The 19,216-nt window shown below is 37.4% G+C and overlaps 2 protein-coding genes across 2 annotated transcripts; both read left to right on the forward strand.

Moving 5' to 3' along the window:
• Positions 1-110: 110 nt before the first annotated feature.
• LOC134638798 (ectonucleoside triphosphate diphosphohydrolase 2-like) lies at positions 111-9,544 on the forward strand. The gene is made up of 6 exons (XM_063489700.1): positions 111-530; positions 4,875-5,102; positions 5,613-5,885; positions 8,130-8,249; positions 8,550-8,684; positions 8,781-9,544. The coding sequence occupies exons 1-6, from the start codon at positions 429-431 to the stop codon at positions 8,985-8,987; spliced, it is 1,065 nt and encodes a 354-aa protein (XP_063345770.1). The 5' UTR covers positions 111-428; the 3' UTR covers positions 8,988-9,544.
• A 130-nt stretch (positions 9,545-9,674) lies between these two features.
• Positions 9,675-19,151, forward strand: LOC134638800 (ectonucleoside triphosphate diphosphohydrolase 2-like). Its single transcript, XM_063489702.1, has 6 exons — positions 9,675-10,123; positions 14,468-14,695; positions 15,206-15,478; positions 17,735-17,854; positions 18,155-18,289; positions 18,386-19,151. The coding sequence occupies exons 1-6, from the start codon at positions 10,022-10,024 to the stop codon at positions 18,590-18,592; spliced, it is 1,065 nt and encodes a 354-aa protein (XP_063345772.1). The 5' UTR covers positions 9,675-10,021; the 3' UTR covers positions 18,593-19,151.
• Positions 19,152-19,216: the final 65 nt, after the last annotated feature.

The raw sequence follows: 19,216 nt of genomic DNA on the forward strand, positions 1-19,216 counted from the left end.
GTTAAGCATTTTAAAATGGCTTTATATGCGACTTTAAATAAAACTTTAAACGTAGTTTTCCGAGGTAATTATACTTCTACCACGATCCGCGAAAAAAAACACAGCATGAAAATCACAGACAGTAAATGCAGCGGACACTTTTTTAACACTCGGTTTTACATCAGCTCTTTGTACGTTATGACTTCGCGCTTCTCCGCAGCTTGCAATCGAACCCCTTGATGCTCGCCCTTTTACCGCGTAGCACGCTGGAACGTTTCATCGCGGATGTTTCTGGCGGAGTGTTTACAAAGTTGCAACACAGGAAGCTCGCATTGAAAAGGCGAATGTGTTGTTTTCTGCAGAAGGAACTTACTTTTGTTGACAAAACTCCCGTCAGAAGACATCATTTGGACTCAGATCATTTAATTGATGCTTAAACTGAAAGCAAGATGTTCGCGGGGCTGCCTGAGCTTGGTATATCCAACGGAGAGGATCTTAAAGAAACTCTCACTAACTGCACAGAGCCACTGAAAGCCATCGATCAGTTTCAGGTAACACCCAACAGCTTAATGCCTCCTTCACAAACAGGGAACAGTCTGTCTATTCTCTCCATCTGTCAGCTGCTGCTGGCTCTTCCTCCTCCTCTTCCTCACACACTGCTGAGTTTGTCCTGGTGGATCATCAGGTGTACAAAGCCTCACAGATGATGTGCAGCAGTGGGTCCCTCAGTCTGTCCTCACTCTGGACACTTGCAGTTGTCACACATGGAAATCAAATGTGTGATAAGCTGCAGGATTCAAACACAAGTGTAACTTATAAATACATGTTCATACTTTTATTCCACAATCAGTGAGAAAGAAACAGAGAGAGAGTGCAGGACAGACAGACAGGTGACAGTCTCAGGTGTATACACTGCTACAAAACAGCACAAGAGAAGGAGGATTTAGTGTTTGTGTTATTACGAGTGCTAAACAAGAAGAGTTCCCAGATGGTACAGTGGACACATGTGTGACTCCTGTGATTAAAGCATCTTTCTTTCAGCTTAACGAGTGAACCGTCAGCTCGTTCAAACACACGTTAAAGTCCGTTTGGCTCAACACCACCGAACAGAGGCAGCAATATAACATAGCTAACATTAACAGTGCAGTGAATCCTGCTTGTGCCGTGATATTCAGGACTGCAAACCGAGCAGCATCACTGACTTTCAGCTTGTTGTGTTTGTGGATATATGACTGACTTTAATTATCTACAAAATCATCACATTCTCTGTAAGATTAAGGTCAGCTATTGTATTATTATATTTTAGGGGCTTTAAAACCAAGTAAACGCTGAAAGTACAAACATCGCTAATGGCAAATAACTTTGCCGACATGTGGCCAACAGTAATGTTTTAATGTTCTTCGTTATTAAACATTTGCACATAAATAAGTGACATAATATTCAGTACTTACGTTTAACAGTTTACTCTTCGGCCGCTACGCTTCTGCCGTCTGCGGCAAAATTATCCACACCGACTGCCGCGCTATGAATTGTGGGATATGTCGGGCCGCGAAGTCTACACCGCCATAGCCTTAAAATTCAGGGAAATGAAGGACGCATTTGAGGGCCGCATTTCGAGCAGCCTTTGAATTGGGACAGCCTTCGGCGCGCCGCTGTGACGTAATCGGCCTTAAAATGCAGCCTTTAAGGCTGCAGACCCTGAATTGGGATACAGCCAAAGATTGCCAATAAAACAAGAAATCACCAACACTGAAACACGGACTCAACATGCAAACTTGACAGTAACAAAATGGTAAACCAACACAAAGACAAAACTGACTTGACATGGAAAACACTAAAGAACAAACACAGAGGTGAGACTAAGGACTGGATGGCTAAAGGAAACTAATAAACCTAAAGTCATTTATGACAACACTAGAGACATGAAATAATACAGGGGCCAGAAAACTAATAAGCACAATCAAACCAAAATATAATTCATAATTCAAAACCATATACCGTACTGTGCAAAAGTCTTAAGCCACGAACAACTGCCCTTTCTTTTGAAGGCCTTTAAAGTTTTTAAGCCACTTAACACTGACCTATGAACCATTCGAGCATTAAATATATATAACTCATGGGATTAACCAGTGTTGTGCCTACATGGACAGTTTTAAGCACTTCTTTAAGCATTTTGTTACTAGCAGCTTTTCACAAAAACACACTTTGTTCCTATCTTTTGTTCCAAACTGTTATGGCAAATACCATAATAACACAGTTTGACTTGCACAAAATGTTATTACTGCACCAGCAAAGTAATTCCCGAAGAACCTGGCATAAACCAATAAAATAATGCAATTTAATTCAATTCCATTTATTTATATAGCACCAAATCACAACAACATTTGCCTCAATGTGTTGTAAAGTTGTAAGGTCAAGACGTGTTAGGAGTGTGCTGTTAACAATATCTGAGGATACTAAAGACTAAAGTAGTGGTATGCCTAAAAACCTATTTATATAGCAGATGAACAGTATCTGAAAGTGATGTACTTAAGAAATACAAAGAAACTGACCATAACTATAACAGAGAAGGAATGGTTTAGTATCTGTGAAATACAACACAGTACAACGAATTTGAGGTTGTGGAGGGAATTTTGCTGGAAAAATTTGACGCGTTTTTTCATTACACCCAAAGTTAAAAGTAAACAGATCTCAAGTCCACCGAAATGTTGGAGACTGTGTGGAGAAACAGAAGCTGATTACCCACATATATTTTGGAAGTGCATAAAAATAAAAAAGTATTGGGAAGACCTTAAAATGACCATGGATAATGTTCTGGGTTATGCACTCCCAAACACCTGTCAAGTGATGTACCTTGGAAACATAAAGGAACTGGTATAAAAGGAGGACATGTATCTAGTAAAAATAATCCCAGCCGCAACAAAGAAAGCAATCACAAAGAACTGGTTACACCCAGACCCTCCCACTCAACAAGATTGGATTAGGATTGTAGAAGGTATCTCAGAAATTACATTCAACATTAGACTGATGGGGTGTAAGTATGATAGACAATGGAGGAAGTGGAAAACATTTTTAAGTGGCACCAAAAACACGACATAAAAAGAGATTTGCATGTGATAGAAGGTGGGGAAAGAAATGTAAACTCCAGACTGTTTGTTTGTTTGTAATTTTCTTTACTGTATTGTTTTCAATACTAACTAAAGCTAATAAAAATTAAAGTTGCAAAAAAGAAATACAAAGCCATTACAAGCCATTCTTAAAGAAGGGTAAGAGGGAAAAAAGATGAGGTGTGTCACATTGCACAAGATCTGGAATGAAAAATAGGAGCAACAGGTCTGATGGAGTAATCAATCAAAAGTTGAAATTTCTAGAAAGGGACTAATAACAGCCATCACCTAAAGAAGAGTTTTTATATTGTCCTTTTATTGTCCTTTTATTGTTTTATTGTCTATTGTCCTATTCCTGAAGACTACTTATAGAAATTACAAAAAAGCTATCCTAAGAGATTTCAGGTTGTACTGATGATTAAAGATAGTCATCCTAAGTATTAATGCTCAAGCCTGTTAGAATTGTTTGTTTTAGCCTATATATGTTTCAGTAAATCGCTTCACCTATTTTCCAAGTTAGATATTTATTAGTTAAACTGACTTATTAACTAATAATTTTACTTGTACTTAGCTGAGTAACTTGTTTGTGACTGTTAACTTACTTACAGTGAGTATTATTAACAACATAATGAAAACTGAGTTCAGGATCTAGTTAACATTTTTAATTAAGCACCATGTTAGAAATGTGATGGATTGACTGGTGTACATGAAGATGCCAAGTGCTGGAAGCGTCCCAGTTGAAAATTACATGTAGGTATTTTATGACGCATGAGTTGCATGTTTAGGTGGGGATGTGGCCACCTTTTCCATTTACAAGTGAAGCCAAACAGCTATTTTAGATTGCAAGATGCATCCCTGTATGAGTGTTGAACTGGGATTCTCTACCTCCCTCCAACACTTAAGTTCAGTCAAGTTTAGTTAATTCAATTCATGCATTCATTATGAGAACTGCTTCTTTTGCAATTACAAAAAAGGGGAATGCTTCCACTCACAACAGTCTGCCATTTCAGACACAAAATCAAGAATTTTTTAATTGTTAAATTCAGCACAATTTGCAGGAAATGATGTGCTGCAGCTTTTATAAAATACATTTTCATGATTAATTTAAATATTCAAAAATGTTATGGTCTACAAGAGAAACTCCTACACATACATATAAAATTAGTACAGCCCCCGGGTACACTATTCAGCTTGAACTGTGCCTCTTTAGTAATATAGACAGTACTTTTTCTTGATGACCAGAAAGATTATGGTCCATTAGTAAATCTACTCCCTAATGTTGGGTAGGAATAAGTGTACATCAAGTGTGAGATGAATACTGTAATTTTAACAGTTATTAAAGAACGGATACCATTACCACAAGGGCGGGTACTGGAACAGTTTCTTGGTTTAGGACACAAACACTAACACACAAAATATACCCGAGGCTAATTGTAATGAGAAATTTTACACAATGGTGACACTAGATCAAACATTATGGGAATATTCTAGAAATATATTAGTGTCCATAATCTAGAAAAGATGAATTCCTATTAGATCTATAGCACTATAGCTATTCCACTGAAATACATTGGACTTACTGGTAGCTGCTGGGAGCATAGAAATACACTGGTAATTGACTAAGTGATGTTATTACTGCAACATGGTTGCATGACTAAATTTCTCTTACAGTTTTAGAGCATTAGAGTGCTTTGGTCATTTTTCTCTAAACGTTTTCATTGAATGTTATTGGTTGATTCTAAGTGATTCTAATTTCACTGTGGTGTCATGTCCTTTGTTATTACCCAGTATGGTTTTGTAGGTCACTGGATGAATCCAGGCAGAGAGACAATTGGAGCTTTGGATTTAGGAGGAGCATCTACTCAGATTACCTTTGAGACCTCTGAAAAGGTGGAGAATGAAAGTAACACAATGGAGTTGAAGCTTTTTGGAAACACCTACAGACTATACACCCAGAGCTTCCTATGCTACGGCCAAGACCAGTATTTAAGGAAACTGCTGGCTCATCTCATTAAGGTACTGTTCAACAAGTTAAAAGACTCTAACTGTTAATGGCAACCATTTCAATTGTAATAATCCCTGTTTGTTATAATGATTCTGTATCTTCTCAACAACTGAGAAGTTCAAATAGCAAGATCATATAAAACAGCATATGTAAACATTTTATTGTCTTGCTGCAGTCCTACTAAGCAATAAGGATGTTTGAAACACATCTCCATTAAGCTTACTAAATGGATTAAGTTCACATTTGACACATTTTGGGATCATATTGTTACATTCTTGTTAAGAGAGAGATGAAAGCTTGCCATAAAGATTGGACAGGAGAACTGCTAGCTTGTTAACCAAATTAAATAACCAGCCTTTACCATTTTTAGGAAAATCAGAGTTGTTGCTACGAGGAACCTTAGAACAATGCAGTGTCTGTGTTATGATTGGCTTTTATAGCTTCAATATGGTGAAATGATCTTTGTGAAAAAAATTGTTAAAAAATGTTTTCTAATAAAATTTTAATCTTCTAACTTTAAGGATAACTATCCAAAGAGCACAGTGTTGCACCCCTGCTATCCAAAGCAGTTCAACGAATCTGTCATCCTGGGGAAGGACGTCTTTGATTCTCCGTGTACTGTGGACTCCAAACCAGACAAGATTGACCTGGAAAGGAATGTAAACGTTGTGGGCACAGGAGACTACCAAAAATGCTTAGAGACTGTAAAGAAGATGTTCTCCTTTGAGAGTTGCAAATACTCCAAGTGCTCCTTTAATGGAGTCTTTCAGCCCAGCTTGAGAGGAAGATTCATGGTGAGAGGCTTTTAGATGTTGTCTAAAATATCCTATATTGAGGCAAAAAAGCATAGAAGCATAACGTAGACTCAGTTTTGGGTATCATTTTTAATTCTTTGTTCTTGGATTGCTCATTGTATTGATTACAGTGAGTTTTTTTTTTAGTTCTTAAGTTCTAATTCTACTGTTTTTCCCACACAATTATTAGCATTCATAATTCATAGAAAAGAAGCTCTAGGTCACCTGGGTTTTTGTGTGCATGTTTTCTGAGTGATCAGTTAAAACCTATGCATGGTAGGTTAATTGAGATATCTTAACCTGCTGTTAGTATGAATGTGATGCTGAGTAGCTTCCTCCCCGCTCTCTGATGGAGTGGCGACCTATCCAGCATGTACCGCGCCTCTTTTCTTTTTTCATCTAGGATAATCTCAATGATCCCCTGGAACCCTCCATCCAAACACCTTCACAAAGCACTGTTAAAATATTCAACAGGTTTATTTACAGATTGTTGGAGTAAAATTGCTATCTTTGAATCGGAGGTTAAGAGACAGAGATAATACAGGCTGTCCAATGGCAGACACACTGTCAACAGAAAACATGCCCACAGACAGACACACACAAACACAGACGGGAAAGAAAAGAAAGAGAGAGTCAGTGGTAGTATGGTAGTAATTGCATCAAACAGCTATGCAACCAGACCCTGGAATGTTCATTAGTGAACAACCACCAACTTTAAAGATATGGAACGAGTGAATTGCTTCCTATGTGGACACAGTTTGAAACCTTCCAGGAGATGGTTACACTGAAATCGTCACGTGTATGAAAGCTCTCTGGTAGATATTTTGAATCCCTTATACACACTTTCTGCAATTTTTGCCTAAGAGACTTACTCCCACACAAAAAGTTATACAGACAAGCATACAAGACTTAAAGAGCTGGAAAGTTTCAAGAAAACGTTTGGATAAAATCACAGGAATCCGGCATTCACTTTATTACATATCAGTCACTCTGTCGCTGCTATTGACTATGTTGCCTCTATTCCATGTGCAATATTTTGGTCTTCCCCTTTTTCTGTGCAATATTTTGTTCTCTGTGCAATATTCTGGCACATGTGCAATTACCATCCCCATCCTAAATGACCAATGACCTCCCTTCCACCCTTATCTATATATTATATTACTGCCCTTATACACACACCCACAATGTTTCTGTGACTCATACACCGTGTATATATATAGAGAGAGAATATTATATATTAGTTAGATATATATTCTTATTTGTATATTGTTTTCTTTACTTTTTTTTTAAAATAGACTTTTGCACTTTGTGGTCTTGCTACCTAATTTTGATGTGCAAGAAACTGTACAATGACAATAAAAAAAAGTTCTAAGTTCAGATACAACACCTCTTTTACCAGTGAAATGTGGGCCCACTGGTGGACGATGAAGGTACTGCAGGTGCGCCACAGTAATAACAGAAGATAAATCTGAAATTACTCACAAGCATATACAATTAAATATTTAAATAAATGTATTTATCTATATGAAATTAATTAAACTGATAATATGAAGTGATTAGTTTGCAATATGGCTCATTACTCTGACCTAAATATATGGCTCTTGTTTTGAAGTTTGTGCCCTAGTGGTTGGCTCGGTCCCACATTGGCCTTAATACTGATTTATGCATATGACTGGACAGCATTAACAATTAATAGCCAACAGCCTGTATTCCTTATGTTTTGTAATGCATTTTATTCAAGAAAATACATCACTTTCTCCTGGATTAGGGTGAAGACTTAAGATTTAGTGTGCCCTATGAGATTTTTCTGTTTTTTTTAAGTGGGCCGCAGCAATCTTGACTTTGGGAATGGCCAGGTTTTTAATCTTGACAAAGCAGTAGAAATCAGTGTTCTAGTCAGTAATTCCTCAGTTCCAGATCAATAATAGTGTAGTATGCTCTTCACTGAATGAGCACTAATTTTTGCTTTTTCTGATATCCTTTCTTCTTTACACACACATGCGCGCACGCACGCACACACACTCCCACATACATTGATTGATTGATGATTGAAAATACTCCTAAACACTAAAAATGGAATGCATTACAGGCATTTGTATCAGGACCTAATGGATTGTACTAATGCTTCCTTCGTGGTTACAGATCACATTTTTAATTCTGTCTTCAAAAACAGATTGAAATTCAGTCGAAGCAGTAGGGGGATACTTAACCTTCATCCATTGCACTATTCTTTCTTCTCCACAGGCATTCTCTGCTTTCTACTTCACTCACAAATACATCTCTACCCTCACCAACATGGATATGACGTCTCCTAATCAAACCGCAGAGGCTGTCCGGCACGTCTGCAGCATGAGCATCTCTGAGGTACTGTCCATAAAGACTTTGAGACGTGTTGATTTGTAAATCCAGCAAACAAGCCACCAATTCTTCATCATGTTACTTGAAGGCTCTAAAGTGACTGTCGACATATATCTACATATATTATCTATCATATATCTATCAATATCTCTGTTTCTACACTCGTTTTTATGAGTGCTTGATGTTTGTTGTATATTTCCGGCTTTGACAACTCAATTTCTCTCTGGGATTGATAAAATCTCTCTGATTCTGACGAGCTTTAAATAACATAATACAAAACCTCACACATTGTATTTTCACTTATAGATGACGAATAGGACAAAGCAGGATAAGAAATACATGAAGAATGTCTGTGCCGTCTCCAATTTCGTCCAGGTGCTCTTAACACAGGGCTACCATTTTAATGAGGTTTCCCTTCCTTCTATTTCTTTTGAAAAAAAGGTGAGAGGTGAAACGAAATGATTTGCTGGAATGAAAAAACTGATAGAATCGACTATATGATGTGATATCACTGCACCTCTTCTTGTGTTTCTGTAGGCCGGAGGAGCATCTGTAGGCTGGGCTTTGGGTTACATGCTAAACCTGACCAATCTAGTTCCAGCCGAAAATCCTGTAGTGATGAAGGCCCTGCCCATAGGGCCCTGGAAAGGCATCCTCTTCCTCTCCATCATCCTCATCTTCTTTGCACTGGGATACCTTCTCTTTGTCTACAGAAAAACACAGGCTAATGAAGGAATGGTTTGAGACCAAAGATAGCCAAGTTGAAGTAAATTTCTCTCAGGCAAAAAACCTTCAGTACACACCTTTTTAATGTTGGCTTTTTATATTATGTAGCAAAAATCATTCTTAAAGTAAAGCTTGCCCTATACAATTTTTGCTTTAGATTCACAAATTTCAGTAAATGTTCAGCTTACTCATGTCAGTGTGCACAAAATCCAAAATAAATGGGATCGTTTTTTAAATGTTCCAGACTCAATGTGCAATACAATACCACTTGTGATTAACTTGTCATTATTTAGCACTTTTCTAGTTTGAATGAGCACTGAAAGTAGCTTTTACTACAAGCTATAGTACATAAACCCATTCACACACACATTCAGGCAGTCTATGAATGCATTTTCTATCACACACTCATACTACCTCTGAACAAATCAGGGACAATTTAAGGTTCAATATAGAAGAACTGTGGCATACATACTCTAAGACACCACTAACAGCTGATGTGTCGTTCAAAATAGCCATGTGCTAAGTGAAGGCTTTTGAAAAAAAGTTGTTAGTTGTTTTGATGGAGTAAAACTTTTCAAATATGTTCAAACTTTTTTGTATGAGTCTGCAAACATGCTTTTTGATCTCTTTAGTTAAGCATTTTAAAATGGCTTTATATGCGACTTTAAATAAAACGTAGTTTTCCGAGGTAATTATACTTCTACCACGATCCGCGAAAAAAAACACAGCATGAAAATCACAGACAGTAAATGCAGCGGACACTTTTTTAACACTCGGTTTTACATCAGCTCTTTGTACGTTATGACTTCGCGCTTCTCCGCAGCTTGCAATCGAACCCCTTGATGCTCGCCCTTTTACCGCGTAGCACGCTGGAACGTTTCATCGCGGATGTTTCTGGCGGAGTGTTTACAAAGTTGCAACACAGGAAGCTCGCATTGAAAAGGCGAATGTGTTGTTTTCTGCAGAAGGAACTTACTTTTGTTGACAAAACTCCCGTCAGAAGACATCATTTGGACTCAGATCATTTAATTGATGCTTAAACTGAAAGCAAGATGTTCGCGGGGCTGCCTGAGCTTGGTATATCCAACGGAGAGGATCTTAAAGAAACTCTCACTAACTGCACAGAGCCACTGAAAGCCATCGATCAGTTTCAGGTAACACCCAACAGCTTAATGCCTCCTTCACAAACAGGGAACAGTCTGTCTATTCTCTCCATCTGTCAGCTGCTGCTGGCTCTTCCTCCTCCTCTTCCTCACACACTGCTGAGTTTGTCCTGGTGGATCATCAGGTGTACAAAGCCTCACAGATGATGTGCAGCAGTGGGTCCCTCAGTCTGTCCTCACTCTGGACACTTGCAGTTGTCACACATGGAAATCAAATGTGTGATAAGCTGCAGGATTCAAACACAAGTGTAACTTATAAATACATGTTCATACTTTTATTCCACAATCAGAGAGAAAGAAACAGAGAGAGAGTGCAGGACAGACAGACAGGTGACAGTCTCAGGTGTATACACTGCTACAAAACAGCACAAGAGAAGGAGGATTTAGTGTTTGTGTTATTACGAGTGCTAAACAAGAAGAGTTCCCAGATGGTACAGTGGACACATGTGTGACTCCTGTGATTAAAGCATCTTTCTTTCAGCTTAACGAGTGAACCGTCAGCTCGTTCAAACACACGTTAAAGTCCGTTTGGCTCAACACCACCGAACAGAGGCAGCAATATAACATAGCTAACATTAACAGTGCAGTGAATCCTGCTTGTGCCGTGATACTCAGGACTGCAAACCGAGCAGCATCACTGACTTTCAGCTTGTTGTGTTTGTGGATATATGACTGACTTTAATTATCTACAAAATCATCACATTCTCTGTAAGATTAAGGTCAGCTATTGTATTATTATATTTTAGGGGCTTTAAAACCAAGTAAACGCTGAAAGTACAAACATCGCTAATGGCAAATAACTTTGCCGACATGTGGCCAACAGTAATGTTTTAATGTTCTTCGTTATTAAACATTTGCACATAAATAAGTGACATAATATTCAGTACTTACGTTTAACAGTTTACTCTTCGGCCGCTACGCTTCTGCCGTCTGCGGCAAAATTATCCACACCGACTGCCGCGCTATGAATTGTGGGATATGTCGGGCCGCGAAGTCTACACCGCCATAGCCTTAAAATTCAGGGAAATGAAGGACGCATTTGAGGGCCGCATTTCGAGCAGCCTTTGAATTGGGACAGCCTTCGGCGCGCCGCTGTGACGTAATCGGCCTTAAAATGCAGCCTTTAAGGCTGCAGACCCTGAATTGGGATACAGCCAAAGATTGCCAATAAAACAAGAAATCACCAACACTGAAACACGGACTCAACATGCAAACTTGACAGTAACAAAATGGTAAACCAACACAAAGACAAAACTGACTTGACATGGAAAACACTAAAGAACAAACACAGAGGTGAGACTAAGGACTGGATGGCTAAAGGAAACTAATAAACCTAAAGTCATTTATGACAACACTAGAGACATGAAATAATACAGGGGCCAGAAAACTAATAAGCACAATCAAACCAAAATATAATTCATAATTCAAAACCATATACCGTACTGTGCAAAAGTCTTAAGCCACGAACAACTGCCCTTTCTTTTGAAGGCCTTTAAAGTTTTTAAGCCACTTAACACTGACCTATGAACCATTCGAGCATTAAATATATATAACTCATGGGATTAACCAGTGTTGTGCCTACATGGACAGTTTTAAGCACTTCTTTAAGCATTTTGTTACTAGCAGCTTTTCACAAAAACACACTTTGTTCCTATCTTTTGTTCCAAACTGTTATGGCAAATACCATAATAACACAGTTTGACTTGCACAAAATGTTATTACTGCACCAGCAAAGTAATTCCCGAAGAACCTGGCATAAACCAATAAAATAATGCAATTTAATTCAATTCCATTTATTTATATAGCACCAAATCACAACAACATTTGCCTCAATGTGTTGTAAAGTTGTAAGGTCAAGACGTGTTAGGAGTGTGCTGTTAACAATATCTGAGGATACTAAAGACTAAAGTAGTGGTATGCCTAAAAACCTATTTATATAGCAGATGAACAGTATCTGAAAGTGATGTACTTAAGAAATACAAAGAAACTGACCATAACTATAACAGAGAAGGAATGGTTTAGTATCTGTGAAATACAACACAGTACAACGAATTTGAGGTTGTGGAGGGAATTTTGCTGGAAAAATTTGACGCGTTTTTTCATTACACCCAAAGTTAAAAGTAAACAGATCTCAAGTCCACCGAAATGTTGGAGACTGTGTGGAGAAACAGAAGCTGATTACCCACATATATTTTGGAAGTGCATAAAAATAAAAAAGTATTGGGAAGACCTTAAAATGACCATGGATAATGTTCTGGGTTATGCACTCCCAAACACCTGTCAAGTGATGTACCTTGGAAACATAAAGGAACTGGTATAAAAGGAGGACATGTATCTAGTAAAAATAATCCCAGCCGCAACAAAGAAAGCAATCACAAAGAACTGGTTACACCCAGACCCTCCCACTCAACAAGATTGGATTAGGATTGTAGAAGGTATCTCAGAAATTACATTCAACATTAGACTGATGGGGTGTAAGTATGATAGACAATGGAGGAAGTGGAAAACATTTTTAAGTGGCACCAAAAACACGACATAAAAAGAGATTTGCATGTGATAGAAGGTGGGGAAAGAAATGTAAACTCCAGACTGTTTGTTTGTTTGTAATTTTCTTTACTGTATTGTTTTCAATACTAACTAAAGCTAATAAAAATTAAAGTTGCAAAAAAGAAATACAAAGCCATTACAAGCCATTCTTAAAGAAGGGTAAGAGGGAAAAAAGATGAGGTGTGTCACATTGCACAAGATCTGGAATGAAAAATAGGAGCAACAGGTCTGATGGAGTAATCAATCAAAAGTTGAAATTTCTAGAAAGGGACTAATAACAGCCATCACCTAAAGAAGAGTTTTTATATTGTCCTTTTATTGTCCTTTTATTGTTTTATTGTCTATTGTCCTATTCCTGAAGACTACTTATAGAAATTACAAAAAAGCTATCCTAAGAGATTTCAGGCTGTACTGATGATTAAAGATAGTCATCCTAAGTATTAATGCTCAAGCCTGTTAGAATTGTTTGTTTTAGCCTATATATGTTTCAGTAAATCGCTTCACCTATTTTCCAAGTTAGATATTTATTAGTTAAACTGACTTATTAACTAATAATTTTACTTGTACTTAGCTGAGTAACTTGTTTGTGACTGTTAACTTACTTACAGTGAGTATTATTAACAACATAATGAAAACTGAGTTCAGGATCTAGTTAACATTTTTAATTAAGCACCATGTTAGAAATGTGATGGATTGACTGGTGTACATGAAGATGCCAAGTGCTGGAAGCGTCCCAGTTGAAAATTACATGTAGGTATTTTATGACGCATGAGTTGCATGTTTAGGTGGGGATGTGGCCACCTTTTCCATTTACAAGTGAAGCCAAACAGCTATTTTAGATTGCAAGATGCATCCCTGTATGAGTGTTGAACTGGGATTCTCTACCTCCCTCCAACACTTAAGTTCAGTCAAGTTTAGTTAATTCAATTCATGCATTCATTATGAGAACTGCTTCTTTTGCAATTACAAAAAAGGGGAATGCTTCCACTCACAACAGTCTGCCATTTCAGACACAAAATCAAGAATTTTTTAATTGTTAAATTCAGCACAATTTGCAGGAAATGATGTGCTGCAGCTTTTATAAAATACATTTTCATGATTAATTTAAATATTCAAAAATGTTATGGTCTACAAGAGAAACTCCTACACATACATATAAAATTAGTACAGCCCCCGGGTACACTATTCAGCTTGAACTGTGCCTCTTTAGTAATATAGACAGTACTTTTTCTTGATGACCAGAAAGATTATGGTCCATTAGTAAATCTACTCCCTAATGTTGGGTAGGAATAAGTGTACATCAAGTGTGAGATGAATACTGTAATTTTAACAGTTATTAAAGAACGGATACCATTACCACAAGGGCGGGTACTGGAACAGTTTCTTGGTTTAGGACACAAACACTAACACACAAAATATACCCGAGGCTAATTGTAATGAGAAATTTTACACAATGGTGACACTAGATCAAACATTATGGGAATATTCTAGAAATATATTAGTGTCCATAATCTAGAAAAGATGAATTCCTATTAGATCTATAGCACTATAGCTATTCCACTGAAATACATTGGACTTACTGGTAGCTGCTGGGAGCATAGAAATACACTGGTAATTGACTAAGTGATGTTATTACTGCAACATGGTTGCATGACTAAATTTCTCTTACAGTTTTAGAGCATTAGAGTGCTTTGGTCATTTTTCTCTAAACGTTTTCATTGAATGTTATTGGTTGATTCTAAGTGATTCTAATTTCACTGTGGTGTCATGTCCTTTGTTATTACCCAGTATGGTTTTGTAGGTCACTGGATGAATCCAGGCAGAGAGACAATTGGAGCTTTGGATTTAGGAGGAGCATCTACTCAGATTACCTTTGAGACCTCTGAAAAGGTGGAGAATGAAAGTAACACAATGGAGTTGAAGCTTTTTGGAAACACCTACAGACTATACACCCAGAGCTTCCTATGCTATGGCCAAGACCAGTATTTAAGGAAACTGCTGGCTCATCTCATTAAGGTACTGTTCAACAAGTTAAAAGACTCTAACTGTTAATGGCAACCATTTCAATTGTAATAATCCCTGTTTGTTATAATGATTCTGTATCTTCTCAACAACTGAGAAGTTCAAATAGCAAGATCATATAAAACAGCATATGTAAACATTTTATTGTCTTGCTGCAGTCCTACTAAGCAATAAGGATGTTTGAAACACATCTCCATTAAGCTTACTAAATGGATTAAGTTCACATTTGACACATTTTGGGATCATATTGTTACATTCTTGTTAAGAGAGAGATGAAAGCTTGCCATAAAGATTGGACAGGAGAACTGCTAGCTTGTTAACCAAATTAAATAACCAGCCTTTACCATTTTTAGGAAAATCAGAGTTGTTGCTACGAGGAACCTTAGAACAATGCAGTGTCTGTGTTATGATTGGCTTTTATAGCTTCAATATGGTGAAATGATCTTTGTGAAAAAAATTGTTAAAAAATGTTTTCTAATAAAATTTTAATCTTCTAACTTTAAGGATAACTATCCAAAGAGCACAGTGTTGCACCCCTGCTATCCAAAGCAGTTCAACGAATCTGTCATCCTGGGGAAGGACGTCTTTGATTCTCCGTGTACTGTGGACTCCAAACCAGACAAGATTGACCTGGAAAGGAATGTAAACGTTGTGGGCACAGGAGACTACCAAAAATGCTTAGAGACTGTAAAGAAGATGTTCTCCTTTGAGAGTTGCAAATACTCCAAGTGCTCCTTTAATGGAGTCTTTCAGCCCAGCTTGAGAGGAAGATTCATGGTGAGAGGCTTTTAGATGTTGTCTAAAATATCCTATATTGAGGCAAAAAAGCATAGAAGCATAACGTAGACTCAGTTTTGGGTATCATTTTTAATTCTTTGTTCTTGGATTGCTCATTGTATTGATTACAGTGAGGTTTTTTTTTAGTTCTTAAGTTCTAATTCTACTGTTTTTCCCACACAATTATTAGCATTCATAATTCATAGAAAAGAAGCTCTAGGTCACCTGGGTTTTTGTGTGCATGTTTTCTGAGTGATCAGTTAAAACCTATGCATGGTAGGTTAATTGAGATATCTTAACCTGCTGTTAGTATGAATGTGATGCTGAGTAGCTTCCTCCCCGCTCTCTGATGGAGTGGCGACCTATCCAGCATGTACCGTGCCTCTTTTCTTTTTTCATCTAGGATAATCTCAATGATCCCCTGGAACCCTCCATCCAAACACCTTCACAAAGCACTGTTAAAATATTCAACAGGTTTATTTACAGATTGTTGGAGTAAAATTGCTATCTTTGAATCGGAGGTTAAGAGACAGAGATAATACAGGCTGTCCAATGGCAGACACACTGTCAACAGAAAACATGCCCACAGACAGACACACACAAACACAGACGGGAAAGAAAAGAAAGAGAGAGTCAGTGGTAGTATGGTAGTAATTGCATCAAACAGCTATGCAACCAGACCCTGGAATGTTCATTAGTGAACAACCACCAACTTTAAAGATATGGAACGAGTGAATTGCTTCCTATGTGGACACAGTTTGAAACCTTCCAGGAGATGGTTACACTGAAATCGTCACGTGTATGAAAGCTCTCTGGTAGATATTTTGAATCCCTTATACACACTTTCTGCAATTTTTGCCTAAGAGACTTACTCCCACACAAAAAGTTATACAGACAAGCATACAAGACTTAAAGAGCTGGAAAGTTTCAAGAAAACGTTTGGATAAAATCACAGGAATCCGGCATTCACTTTATTACATATCAGTCACTCTGTCGCTGCTATTGACTATGTTGCCTCTATTCCATGTGCAATATTTTGGTCTTCCCCTTTTTCTGTGCAATATTTTGTTCTCTGTGCAATATTCTGGCACATGTGCAATTACCATCCCCATCCTAAATGACCAATGACCTCCCTTCCACCCTTATCTATATATTATATTACTGCCCTTATACACACACCCACAATGTTTCTGTGACTCATACACCGTGTATATATATAGAGAGAGAATATTATATATTAGTTAGATATATATTCTTATTTGTATATTGTTTTCTTTACTTTTTTTTTAAAATAGACTTTTGCACTTTGTGGTCTTGCTACCTAATTTTGATGTGCAAGAAACTGTACAATGACAATAAAAAAAAGTTCTAAGTTCAGATACAACACCTCTTTTACCAGTGAAATGTGGGCCCACTGGTGGACGATGAAGGTACTGCAGGTGCGCCACAGTAATAACAGAAGATAAATCTGAAATTACTCACAAGCATATACAATTAAATATTTAAATAAATGTATTTATCTATATGAAATTAATTAAACTGATAATATGAAGTGATTAGTTTGCAATATGGCTCATTACTCTGACCTAAATATATGGCTCTTGTTTTGAAGTTTGTGCCCTAGTGGTTGGCTCGGTCCCACATTGGCCTTAATACTGATTTATGCATATGACTGGACAGCATTAACAATTAATAGCCAACAGCCTGTATTCCTTATGTTTTGTAATGCATTTTATTCAAGAAAATACATCACTTTCTCCTGGATTAGGGTGAAGACTTAAGATTTAGTGTGCCCTATGAGATTTTTCTGTTTTTTTTAAGTGGGCCGCAGCAATCTTGACTTTGGGAATGGCCAGGTTTTTAATCTTGACAAAGCAGTAGAAATCAGTGTTCTAGTCAGTAATTCCTCAGTTCCAGATCAATAATAGTGTAGTATGCTCTTCACTGAATGAGCACTAATTTTTGCTTTTTCTGATATCCTTTCTTCTTTACACACACACACACACACACATGCGCGCACGCACGCACACACACTCCCACATACATTGATTGATTGATGATTGAAAATACTCCTAAACACTAAAAATGGAATGCATTACAGGCATTTGTATCAGGACCTAATGGATTGTACTAATGCTTCCTTCGTGGTTACAGATCACATTTTTAATTCTGTCTTCAAAAACAGATTGAAATTCAGTCGAAGCAGTAGGGGGATACTTAACCTTCATCCATTGCACTATTCTTTCTTCTCCACAGGCATTCTCTGCTTTCTACTTCACTCACAAATACATCTCTACCCTCACCAACATGGATATGACGTCTCCTAATCAAACCGCAGAGGCTGTCCGGCACGTCTGCAGCATGAGCATCTCTGAGGTACTGTCCATAAAGACTTTGAGACGTGTTGATTTGTAAATCCAGCAAACAAGCCACCAATTCTTCATCATGTTACTTGAAGGCTCTAAAGTGACTGTCGACATATATCTACATATATTATCTATCATATATCTATCAATATCTCTGTTTCTACACTCGTTTTTATGAGTGCTTGATGTTTGTTGTATATTTCCGGCTTTGACAACTCAATTTCTCTCTGGGATTGATAAAATCTCTCTGATTCTGACGAGCTTTAAATAACATAATACAAAACCTCACACATTGTATTTTCACTTATAGATGACGAATAGGACAAAGCAGGATAAGAAATACATGAAGAATGTCTGTGCCGTCTCCAATTTCGTCCAGGTGCTCTTAACACAGGGCTACCATTTTAATGAGGTTTCCCTTCCTTCTATTTCTTTTGAAAAAAAGGTGAGAGGTGAAACGAAATGATTTGCTGGAATGAAAAAACTGATAGAATCGACTATATGATGTGATATCACTGCACCTCTTCTTGTGTTTCTGTAGGCCGGAGGAGCATCTGTAGGCTGGGCTTTGGGTTACATGCTAAACCTGACCAATCTAGTTCCAGCCGAAAATCCTGTAGTGATGAAGGCCCTGCCCATAGGGCCCTGGAAAGGCATCCTCTTCCTCTCCATCATCCTCATCTTCTTTGCACTGGGATACCTTCTCTTTGTCTACAGAAAAACACAGGCTAATGAAGGAATGGTTTGAGACCAAAGATAGCCAAGTTGAAGTAAATTTCTCTCAGGCAAAAAACCTTCAGTACACACCTTTTTAATGTTGGCTTTTTATATTATGTAGCAAAAATCATTCTTAAAGTAAAGCTTGCCCTATACAATTTTTGCTTTAGATTCACAAATTTCAGTAAATGTTCAGCTTACTCATGTCAGTGTGCACAAAATCCAAAATAAATGGGATCGTTTTTTAAATGTTCCAGACTCAATGTGCAATACAATACCACTTGTGATTAACTTGTCATTATTTAGCACTTTTCTAGTTTGAATGAGCACTGAAAGTAGCTTTTACTACAAGCTATAGTACATAAACCCATTCACACACACATTCAGGCAGTCTATGAATGCATTTTCTATCACACACTCATACTACCTCTGAACAAATCAGGGACAATTTAAGGTTCAATATAGAAGAACTGTGGCATACATACTCTAAGACACCACTAACAGCTGATGTGTCGTTCAAAATAGCCATGTGCTAAGTGAAGGCTTTTGAAAAAAAGTTGTTAGTTGTTTTGATGGAGTAAAACTTTTCAAATATGTTCAAACTTTTTTGTATGAGTCTGCAAACATGCTTTTTGATCTCTTTAGTTAAGCATTT

Source organism: Pelmatolapia mariae, linkage group LG12 (assembly GCF_036321145.2).
Source record: "Pelmatolapia mariae isolate MD_Pm_ZW linkage group LG12, Pm_UMD_F_2, whole genome shotgun sequence".
Taxonomy (NCBI): Eukaryota; Metazoa; Chordata; class Actinopteri; order Cichliformes; family Cichlidae; genus Pelmatolapia; species Pelmatolapia mariae.